Here is a 12,151-nt window from a genome sequence, read left to right as displayed (position 1 = left end):
CATGGGAGTTTTGAAATGGAATATAGATAAAATTGACCTGATGAAGTCCCTGTAAGGGATAAAGGGCTGTGGCTGGGTCTCTCAATGCTATTGAAAATTGGATATTTAATAAAAAAAGAACCTTCTGTGAAAAACACAGTTTGACAGTTAATTGAAAGGAAATGAAAGACATGGTATGAAAAAAATATAAATAATTGAGAAAGTGATTACAGCTATAAATGGATGAAAAATGGAAAGCTCAATGTGAGCAAGGATAAGTTTGCGAATGGTCAAAACATTTGGCATGGGCATATTTTAGTATATTCCAAATAAGAACTTGCTATCATTATTACTCGCAATTTATATCTTATGTGCAAAATTAGTTTACGGTCCTAATTTCAGTATAATTTGGGTGAATAAATAGATGTGGCAAGAGTTTGCCAAGATGTTCATTAATGCCAAAATCCTCCCTAACCTAAAGATTGTAAATTAATTTTCATACTATTTCCCTCACAACTCTAGCTCTCTTTGCATGCCCCTACTTTTCAAATCCAGTGTTGTGTTTCTGGTGTAGTGTTGCGACTTTTTTTCCGGCATTAAGTCTGCTTGATGTCCGATTCCAATGTGTCAACTTTTTTTTCTGGTATTAGCTCTGCTTGATGTCCGACTCTTGCATTGTTCACTTTTGTAAAAGAATAAGTACCTGGCCAAAGGTTTTAATCATTTGGCGGCTCTATCGAATGTAAGCAGTGCCAAATACATAGGCTAAATACTTAATGCCATCTCATGCCATTTTTGATCCACTACCAGACAGCATCTTCCCCCTTTATCTCACTTCTGTAGGTTCCCATTTATCCATTCTTGTTTTCTTTGCCACTGGTTTTCATCTTTCTCTTTATCCTTTTTTCCCCTTCTTGTAGTGTTTAGCTTTTTCTTGCTCTGAGCGCAGGACTGATTAGGAAAAAATAAGTGCTGGTCCCCAAAAAGTGAGTGCCAGTGGACCCTACCTGCAACCACCTGCTCAAATTGGGAAAATTGTGAATTCCTTTTCTAGTGGCTCTGTTTGTCTCATCGAGTGAGATAATTAAGACATATAGTTAGATGGTGGAGAGCACCATGAACACATTTGTGGATTATTCCTGGGTCTGGAAGGTAACTATGCCACTGGCAGACAATACAGATTGTTGCATATGTTAGAAAATGCATAATGTTTATCTAGCCGCACTTCACCTTAACTTCACATTTTTATCACTGTAGTGCTTAGGATAGTAGTCTGTCTGCTTTTAAATGTATTTGAAACTAGTCTTTAGGTCTATCCGGAAGCCAGTTTTAGCTGTGTTGCCAGACTCATCTTTTGCTAAAATACCATAATAAATCTATATCAAAACTTTACTTACCAGCAGTAACAATTCTTCTGGTGGATACTCTATCTAACTGCAGATTCCTCATCTGTAAAATATTCCCAGGTGCTAAACTGGATATGGAAAACTTCAAAACTCTGACATCGCCTGTAGGAGGCGCTAGCTTCATATTAACGCTAGAAGCGGCATCAAAGGATGTCACCAAAGCCATGTAGCACCCACCCAGGTGTAATGGTTGCCATCCATTTTTTCCCAGCTTACGAAGTGAACGGATGGACTGAAATTGAAAATAAGAATAGAGAAGTACCAAATAGATGTTGGGATCTTATTAACTTTCCCTATAACACATCCATAAAATGGAGAGGTGGGTGGGTGGGTCAGGAATCTGCATGTAGATGATCCTCCCCAAAACCTATTACTCCAAGTAAGTAACATTTTCTTCAGATGGATAATTCTACCTGAAGATTCATCACCTGTACAATAGGTTCATGAGCAATACCATTTTCAGGAGGAGGGTTGATAGATGGTTAAATAAGGACATCCTGTAAACCGGATCTTGCAAAGTAGCAGTCCCTATGTGCTTTGTCATCCAAACAGTAATGCCTGGAAAAACTGTGTAGGGAAGCCTATGTCTCTGCTTTGGAGATTGCAGCTAGTGGGACACCTTTGGTAAGGGCAGAAGTGGTGGATTTGTGTCAGAATTCCTAAGGGACATAAGAAAAGTTCTAAACTAAATTAAAATCCCATTTGGGTATAGCAAACATAAAAGAGGTTAATGGCTATGCGTTTGTCAGCCCTTTAAAAAAAAGCATTACAATGGGGGATTAAAAAAGTGTTGCTGGTCTGGTAAACCGAGGAACACTGACAACAAAGTCAAATAACCCTTGACAGTGCAAATCGTACATCCTCCCTTGGCAAGGAGAAATGCATACTTCAGGACCTCTGATGGTTTGGCCTGCAAGGGATCCACGTTTTTGTCTGTGTACCAGCAAAGAAAGTGCTCCATCTGTGGAGTAAGCAATTTTTGTGTTGCCCACAGGTGGCAGAATAGAATATCTGTATGCAGCTAAAAAGAGATTAAATTTCCCAGCTCAATCTTCTGGCATGAAGTTGGATGCATCAGAGTTTGAGTGCAAAACCATTTCACCCGGATGGAGGGGAAGACCCAGTCTGGATAACGGCTTCAGAGGAGGACAACGGGAGAAGCTCAGAAGTTCTGCATACCACACAATCTTTGTCCAATCTAGGGCGATGAGAATAACTTGTGCTTGGTCTTGGTCCATCTTACTCAGAATCTTAGAAATCAAGGAAATGGGGGAAATGCAGACTGCAGCAGAAAATTTTCTCAACTGAAAAGTGTCATCCAAAGCTCCCTTTACCAGATACAGGAGGACACAGAACTGCTAACATTGAGCATTGTGAAATAAGGCCAACAGGTCCACCTGAGGAGCGCCTTACTGGACCAAGGCTTCCTGTACAACATCCAATAGGAGTCATCCCTCTTGATTGGCAAGATTACATTTGTCCAGGCTCACTAACATAGCCATAATCAGAGGGAAAGTGAAACTCATACTGCAGCTGAGGTTCACCTTCGTACCACTGCCAAGTCACGATGGAGTCCCCCATGAGGTAAACACGGTGGAGGTACCACTGCATGGCCTCATGTGCCAACGTGCATGTGTGATCAGGAGAATACAGAAAGCTAGCAGACCTAGGAATTTAATGGAACCTGTACTTTTTGTTGGAATAAATTACCCATCTCCTTGATGTGGGAAATTGTCTGAGTAGAAGGAAAGGCGCAGAACAGAATGGTGTCCATTACATCTCTATGAACAGGATTTGTTGGGAGGGCCACAGGTGAGATTTGGTATTGATGATCGAAAAGCTTCTGTCAACAGCAGAGATACGGTTGACTGCATATGGCATGATACCATCTCTTGCTACCCAGCTTTGATCAGCCAGTCATCCAGGTATGGGTGCATTGGAATCTCCTGTCTTCTGAAGAGGGCTGCCACCTCTGCCATCACCTTTCTGAAGTCTTGAAGTGCCGATGTAAATTAAAGAGAAACAGTGGAAAGTGGTAGAATCATGCAGGTTGAGTGACATCATAGAGTGTCCTTGTGCCAACACCAGTAACATTTGAGCTTTGGTCAGCATCTTGAACATTTCCTTACTGGGCTAGATGTTCAAGTCCCTGAGGTCTAGGGTCCAGCACAGAACACCATCCTTCTTGAGTACCAGAGAGTAATGTGCATAACATTCCTGACCGCTCTTCTGGGCAGGCACAAACTCCTTTGCTTCTTTAAGTAAAAGAGCTGCAGCTTCCTGTTCTAGTATGGCTTGGTGGTCTGGAGGGGGGTTGGAACGCAGGGGAGGGATATGGGTTTCCTTAAGGAAACAAAGTGTTTAGTCCCATTCTGCGACATGGTGACCGACTGGATACCTATCCTCCCACAGCCTTTGAGTAGGCTTGAGGAAGTGACCTAGGACTGACTTCCTGGTGTTATTGGAAAAGGGGAAGAGGAGGAAGAGAAAGAGAAGTGTTGTTGGGTGGATCCACAGCTCATTCCTCTGGCTCTGCTGCAAGAGTGGCTGACCAACAGCTTCAGTTATTGCTGGGTTTGAGAGAGATATTTTTGTTATTTGTGAAAGGAGAATTCCCTTAAGAATACAGAATCACCCAGAAATTAGTGATAGTCTCTCAAAGGGGCTGCCAGCTGTATTCCCATGGAATGCGCTTTCGCCTTGCTAGCCTTGAACCTTTCCAACGCCGGCCTCAGGAGAAAAGTTGGATGTGCGTAAACGGGCATGCCTACAGATGGTAACGGAAGTGCCCATAGCTCAGGCTACCTAGTTAGCAGTGTCCAGTGGGGATTTAATAATATGATGGAAGCTGTTCTGTCAGTCCTGGATCATCTCCTGGAAATGTTCTTGCATATTTTGTGGCAAATAAAATACCACCATTTGAGCTATTTCCATAAGGCATGATTATATCCAGGAGTGCCCTGTGCAGGTAAGAGTTGTGTGGTGGGGGAGCGGGTGGGACGGGAGTAGACAGACGACGGCAAGGTAAAGTTAAAGTGAACAAAAAAGAAAAACGCTTAGCTCGCGCTCAACACATGGTGGCAAGGCAAGTGTTTTTCTTTTTTTTAAATGAACTTTACCTTGCCATCGTCTGTCAACTCCCCCACCCCACCACTCTTACCTGCACGTGCTGCTCCTGATTATGTCTTAAAGGAGACAGTTACCATTAATAGACTTCACAACAATACGCCTCATTGAGAACAATTATTTGGCTCTTGATCCAAGGGGACCGTTGTAAAGGTTCCGGCCTATTGACTTGATGAGCAGGATGCTTTAATTATGAGGCTTTCAGGTGAAATGGTTGGTTGATAACAAGGGAGGGTCACCTGGAGCTGGACGATAATGCTGTGCTACTGACCTGTTGACTGTTTTGGCAGAAGATGGTTTGTTACCAGTCACCAGGACTGAATCCAAAAGAGTATAATTGAAAGGCAACAGGGGTTCTACTGTAAGCACTGTAGAAAAGAAAACCTTGGTAAGAACATTGACCTTAACTTCAGTTGTTGGAAGTTGCAAGTCTAAGACCTCAGCAGCCTTCTTCACCAACAAAGGAATGGACATCACTTTAAGTGTGGGTATCCTAGTTGGTAATCCCATCTTCAATACAGGGAAAGTGTCAAGATGACTAGCTGATGAAAGACCTCGTAACAGCTGTCCTTGGACAGGGATGAAGGTTCTGGAATGGATCAGCATGGGCCAGTAGAAGTTATGATGGGTCTCAGACTGGGTCCAGTGGAATCACCAGAGATAGTCCACTCAGATGGACATCAACTGGCTTGATGACCACCAACTTCCCCTTCCAAGGAAGAATAACCTTTGGAAGAAGGAGAGTATCTCGACTTACCTTTAACATGTTTTTTATGCTTCTTGTGCCTCCTTTTCTTTTTACTTGAAGAATGTGAGGAGGGCGACCTGGAGTGAAATCATGATCGTCACTGAGTATGGTTTTCCTTCCTTGCTCATGCCATGAAAAGGTTTGCTCCTGCTCTTTGATGGCCTTCAGGTGCATGCTGTGGCAGGAGTCGCAATTGTGAGAGTCATGATCTGAGGTGGGAGACCAGAGACAGATAGAATGGGAGTCCCTAATGGACATCTGTTCTTCACAGTCCAGAAAGGTTTTAAAATTAGATTTTTAAATCTTGATTTCTTCAATTTGGACATGGTTCTGAGCAATTAAATGTATAGTATGTGAGGATGGCTTCTCAGAGAGAGTGAGCTCTAGAACTGACATTGCTATGCTGGGGTGGGTGATTTTTGGCCTTGGTGACGCCCCTTGATGCCACTTCCAGAGTCTAAATTAAGCCAGTGCCACCTACTGGCAATGTGGCAGTTTGACGTTTCCAGATTCATTCTGATGCCTGGGATTATTTTACAGGGGGAATTTGCAGGTAAAAGTATCCATTAAAACTACTTACATGAAGGGCTTTTTGTTAGACCTCTTCGTCAACTGGTCTCTGGTGTAGTGGTCCACCTGCTGCAGCGTACAGCAATAGATCAACCCACTTCAGCCATTAGATCTCAGGTACTGTGAATTGAGGCATTTTACCTGCTCACATGCACAGTCATCTGAAAAAGAAATACTGCTCTCCTCCTATATTTTTATGTTTTTGCAATTTGTTGTTTTACATATTCCATATGGTTCCTAAAAAAATCTAAAAAACTGTATTGAACAATACACTTGTGTCAAGGCCAGATATTTTAACTATACTCATGCTTGCTTTACATGGTGTATGTGTTATATTGGTATTATATTATTCTCTTATTTGAGAAGATGTTTTAGAGCTGTACAGAATAGGGATGCCCTGGTGCATTAGCCTATTTGGTAAGCAACTTTTAAAAACTACTAAAGTCTTATATACATAAAAATGAAAATAACTGTGCACTACATATTAGGGGACATATTTATCACAGTTTTGCGTCACCCTTTCTCCATGCAATGGGATGCAATGGCAACGCAAAATCTAACTGAGATTAATCAAGCCACCAAGGCTACCTTGTGTGCTCCTAAATTGGCTAATAAATCTAGAGTATCGCAAGGCAGCGCAAATCGCTGCCTTGCGTTACTCTGCGGCAGGGAGGCGTGCCATATGAGGAGCTTGGGTGTTCCCACGCATCCACTTATGGATTCTGGCAGACCTGGGAATGCATCAGAATTGTATTCCACTCCACCAGAGGCGCAACAAGGAGAAATATCTTTATTTGTCTTGTTGTTTCCACTTTCTAATTGTTCTGCATTCTGCAGCACACTTAGAAAGAGGAAAATGCCTATGAGTATTGTTTTTGTGCAGGAAGGTGCCACTTGCTGCGCAAAAACAATCCTGCCTGCACCATTGCATCCTTGCAATATGATGCAAGGGTGCCTGCAATGGCGCTAGGCAGCCAAAAGTGCACCAGCCACAGGAAAGTATAGGAATGCATATAACAGGGAAAATGTGGCACATTTCTGCCCTTTCTCTTTCCCTCAGCACAGCAAGGTAGCTTGCTGAATTGTGCTGTGTGATTGTTTGATCCATTTGGCCTTCGGTTTTTCTGGCTAATAAAATATACACTGACGTTGCAGTTTTCAGGTAACACAATAAGTAGATGATAGTCTTGTTCTACCACCGAGTAACACACTTTTATAGCTCTAAGTATGTTTTTTCAAACCTCTTTACCTCACTTTCTATTTTTGTGTCAGTAAACTCTTGCAACATTTGCTAATGTGAAGGATCTAGGAGCAAATACTAAATACATTTGAAGTTAAATTAGAAGTGAAAGACATGAAGAGACAAGAAGAAATTTTGGAATTGCTTCTAAGTTTATGGTGACCTTAGCCAGCACTGCTTTTTCAAATGAGAGCTCGAAGCCATAGAAAAATGTAGCTGTAAGCTAGTATTGAGAAATTAAAACTATAAAATCCCAGCATGTGTAGTGCTGTTAACTGAAAATAGAACTACCTAAATCAACTTCATGATCGGTGCTAAATGTACAGCCATGAGAAAGCAAGAAGGTACATTGACCATAAAAAACTGCTTTCGGCACAAATACTGCTGTTCCACATGCCACATGCCCATGAAATCAAGAACAGATTTATATGTTACCTCAGAGCGCTGTCTTTCACCTGCCAAGACTTTTTTCTCTTTTTCCACATATTGAGTTACTGTTCTAGCAAGCAGTGGTCCATTAGCTCCTTTAATACGAGCCACAATTTTACCCCTCTGTAATATAAAACATTAATTATGAATTTCATAATATCCAAAGTGTCATTTACATAGCAGTTTAATTATATCAAAACTTTAGTTTATGCCTAAAATTCATCAAATGTATTTATTTTAATTATAATTTCCAATTAACTTTTGCAGCAATTGAAGAAATAGGCAGCATTGAGTCTTGCTTACAGTTAGCTGTCTGACAAATGTCCTGACTACTTACCAGTAATCTTCATTACTCTTAGTCTCACTCATCCTTGCAACAGTCAATACTTGCAAGGTGAATACCACTCCAAGGCATGGAAAAATTAGGAAACCTGCTGTGAATGTAAATCTTACCCACTCCAAACTGGGTGACATAATAAGTTTAGCACTTTCAACATTCTTCTGACCTATCCAGCACCTCAAGATGCAGGCTGGACCCTTTACATAACATACCTCTCACGACATATCCACAGCATCTTCCTGGCAGCTCTGGACAAATGTGCTCGGTGCTGGGCTCCTGTGTCAGATCTCAGACATATTTTAGGGGAATGCCCCTTGGTCCTCAACCAAGGGGCACCCACCAATGGATACCTGGGAGGCAGCAGCACTCGGCACACAGGAAAAATTATAGGACAGCGACCCGCAATACTGACCTGGCACTAGCCCAGGGGCGGCCTTAGGCATGTGCAAGCTGTGCACCTGCACAGGGCCACCAAATCCCAGGGGCCACCACGCGAATATATATCCTTAATATAATAATCCTCTGAGGATGGATACATATTTGTGTGGTGGCCCCTGGCAGGGATTTGGTGGCCTCTGCCTCTGTTCCACTTCCATACACCCTGACCCCCCCCCCCCTTCACTGGCCTCTGCACTCTGCCCCGCCAGGACCCCCTCTTCCGGGGCCCCCTACCTACGCTCCCTGCCCAGGGCCACCATGAGCCTAGAGCGGCCCCTGACTAGCCTGCCACAACTATGCACTGGAGGAGTAACGCTCGCCCAGCGGTGCAAGCTGGAGAGCCACAGTTGTGCATTGGGCAGAAGCTTAAGTGACAGCATTACATAGGAAGGATATAAGGAGTCTCTGATGCTTTCCCGTAGCCCCAATCTGTGACGAGCTGTTGTCGGGGTTTCTGGACATTGAACATGAGCCCCCTTCCTCTTCTTCCTTTTGAGATTTCTTCCTCCACCTACCAGAGCATCCCTGGTAATTAGAGTGATACCTCACCTCATATATGGCCCTCGTACAGAAGATTCCTTCTATTATCTCTGACCTCCTCCCACTGCCCCACTGTTGTACTCAGTTCCTTGTTTGTCCCCAGCTGGATACAGATCTCACTGTCCTTAGGGAACAACAACTTTAGTAGGATTTCCCGACTATTCTGTCAGATCTCCTGTGCCTCAGTTTGATGTGGATCTATTTCCCTCTGCTGCCTGTATGACCCTGTAGATGATCTCAATTTATTTATTTATTTATTTATTTGCAAACTTGTACCGCGTTAGGAATCGACTCCCTGAGGAGTATCTCCGCGCCTTTGGCAGCATCTGAGAACAAAAAGGCCCGGTCATATATTTTAATTACCCAACCAGAAACTAGTAATTAAAAAAGAAAGTTTTGAATTTTTTCCTAAAGGGAAAATGTTCCTTACGTAGTCTAATTTCATTAGGGAGTTCATTCCATAGCTTCGAGCCTGCTACTGATAAAGCCCTACCCCCTTGTCTTGTCTTCCAGAACCTGGGGACACATAACAGTTCTCGATCTCCAGATCTCAGAGATCTAGAGGGGACGTATGGAATGAATTTTTTGGTTAGGTAATCAGGACCTTTACCACTAAGGCACTTGTGAATGATGCAACAAGTTTTGAACATCACCCTCTGTTTCACTGAGAGCCAGTGAAGCTTGACTAATAAAGGTTTTGAGGGAGTACTGGCCGGGACATTGAGAACGAGGCGTGCAGCAGTGTTTTGCATAACTTGTAATCTAGCAATATTCCCCTCATTGGCGGCTAGCAGCAAACCATTACAGTAATCCAATTTGAATAGAAAGAAAGGACACCCTGCCTCAGGATATAAAGGCCCCAGCTAGAGGGTCCAACAGATATATGCGAAGGGGTGATTAACCTAGGAGCTGACACTGCACATAACAATCACATGGTCAAACCAAATAGACTCTACAGTTCATGTTAGAAATATATATTTTTTTATTTTTTTAGGATGGCAAGGATATAAACATTAAATATAACTTTAGTATCACAAATACATTTAGATCATAAATAAGACATACATAGATATGGGGGCAACAACAAAAGGGAAGATAGTCCTACCCAGTACCGGCCACACTTCAAACACACTGTCTCACTCACTTCAGTCTCTTCCCAATCTATCTCATCTTATACTATTCACCATTCATTCTACCATTCATTCTTCCGATCCTGGCGAGTACAACACATAGGTGGTTAATGTGTTGTATGGATCGGGATGTTGGTCCAGGTAGATGATTTTAACTACGGGTCCTGATGTAGTTAGGACAATAACCGTATTCCTGGGCACACAAGCCTTGTGGGAAGAGACTGAAGTGAGTGAGACAGTGTGTTTGAAGTGTGGCCATATCTATGTATGTCTTATTTATGATCTAAATGTATTTGTGATACTAAAGTTATATTTAATGTTTATATCCTTGCCATCCTAAAAAAATAAAAATACATATATTTCTAACATGAACTGTAGAGTCTATTTGGTTTGACCATGTGATTGTTATGTGCAGTGTCAGCTCCTAGGTTAATCACCCCTTCGCATATATCTGTTGGACCCTCTAGCTGGGGCCTTTATATCCTGAGGCAGGGTGTCCTTTCTTTCTATTCAAATTGGTCTCTCCCCCCTACTACCTGCCCATATCCAAAAGCTACCCACGGGGAACCCCATTCTTTGCTTACATTACAGTAATCCAGCCTACTCAGCACGAGCGACTGTACTAGTGTTTTTCTGGTGGTGTCAGGTAACAGGGGGAATACCTTCCAGAGAAGCCCAATGACATGGAAACAGGAGCTGACCACTTGATTGGAATGTTGTTTAAGGGCGAGCTCCTGATCCAATTTAACTCCTAAATCTTTCACAACCGCTTTGGGCTCAGGGACTGGGCCTAGATCTTGAGGCCACCAGTCAGGAGTCCACAGGCGTTTGGCTTCCCCAAAGAGCATCACCTCAGTCTTAGAGACGTTACACTGCAGGAAGTTTGCTGCCATCCAATGTGCCACTTCTTTCATCCCCCGGGCAAAGGAGTTACGTACTTCAGGAGTCATGGTTTTAAACGGAAAGAGGAGTTGAGTATCGTCCGCATACGATACGGGGATGAACCCGTGGGATCTCATGATGTTAGCTAGGGACGCCACGTAGATGTTAAATAACGTTGGGCTCAAACAAGAGCCCTGTGGCACCCCCTTAGAGATCTCCACCTCCTCTGACTGGTATGGACCCAGTATGACTCTTTGAGTACGTTTGGTGAAAAAACTCCTTAGCCAGGCCAGCGCCTTGCCTCCCAGACCGATGTCAACTAGTCTGGAGGTCATGATGTCGTGTGACACAGTGTCAAACGCCGCTGACAGATCTAAAAAGCACCAGGATAACGGAGTAACCTTTATCCTGTAGCATATGAAGATCGTCAGCGACGGACAGCAAGGCGGTCTCAGTGCTGTGCCTAGGCCTAAACCCAGATTGGGAGGGATCTAGTCCCCCCGTACTTTCGATGTATTTAGACAAGTGCCGATTCACAAATTTCTCAGTGAGCTTCCCTTAAAAAGTGAGGAGAGAGATCGGTCTCAAGTTTGTCAGTTCGGTCCAAGGAATAGAGTTGTTTTTCCGTAGAGGCCTCACCAGAGCGCGCTTCCAGTCTAGGGGGACTTCCCCTGTACTCAAGGATAGATTAACTACCTGCCGAATTCCAGCACCCAGATCGTCAGTCAGGAGTGGCATAATGCGTGCCGGGATAATATCTGAGGGGCACCCGCTCTTTGTTTGGGTGATTAGAGCAATTATCTCCTCCATTGATATTGGTGGGAATTCTACAAGCTTACTAACCTTGTTTTCTGCTGTACTAAGGTGTGGCTGAACCATACTGTCAACTGTTCCCATATTGTTGGGGATGGATTTGGAGGCTAAGATCTTAGCATAAATGCCTTCTATTTTTCTAACAAAGAACTGTGAGATGTTGTTACAAAGTTCCTGGGATTCAATCCCCTCAGTCTCACAAGCAGTGGGCTTGATAAAGGTTTGTAAGATTTGATAGAGGACTTTCGCGTTTTTACCAGCTGCTGATAATTGGGCTGCTATATGCTGTTTCCGAGCAGTCCGAATAGCTTTGTGGTAGTTTTTTAGAGAAATCCTATGATTCTCTTTATCCTCTGCCTTGCGTGTGACCCTCCATCGTTTTTCAAGCTTCCTCGCAGTTAGCTTTAGTTGTCTAAGATCGTCAGTGAACCAAACTTCTTGTTTTGGGGCAGGCCGTGGTTTATATGTTCTGAATGGAACAACGTGATTTATGGTTGCTGTCACAGCTTC

At 43.2% G+C, this 12,151-nt stretch overlaps 1 protein-coding gene across 1 annotated transcript in view; it reads right to left on the bottom strand.

Moving 5' to 3' along the window:
- NME8 (NME/NM23 family member 8) overlaps positions 1 to 12,151 on the bottom strand; it is an 843,103-nt gene that overhangs the window by 664,484 nt on the left and 166,468 nt on the right. The window contains exon 5 of the mRNA XM_086967295.1: positions 7,505 to 7,621. Coding sequence (XP_086823421.1) covers positions 7,505 to 7,621 — 117 coding nt within the window. The remainder of the gene's footprint in view (positions 1 to 7,504; positions 7,622 to 12,151) is intronic.

Source organism: Lissotriton vulgaris, chromosome 4_1 (assembly GCF_964263255.1).
Source record: "Lissotriton vulgaris chromosome 4_1, aLisVul1.2, whole genome shotgun sequence".
Taxonomy (NCBI): Eukaryota; Metazoa; Chordata; class Amphibia; order Caudata; family Salamandridae; genus Lissotriton; species Lissotriton vulgaris.
The sequence above is the reverse complement of the archived record's forward strand: the minus strand, read 5'-3'. Positions and strand labels throughout refer to the sequence as shown.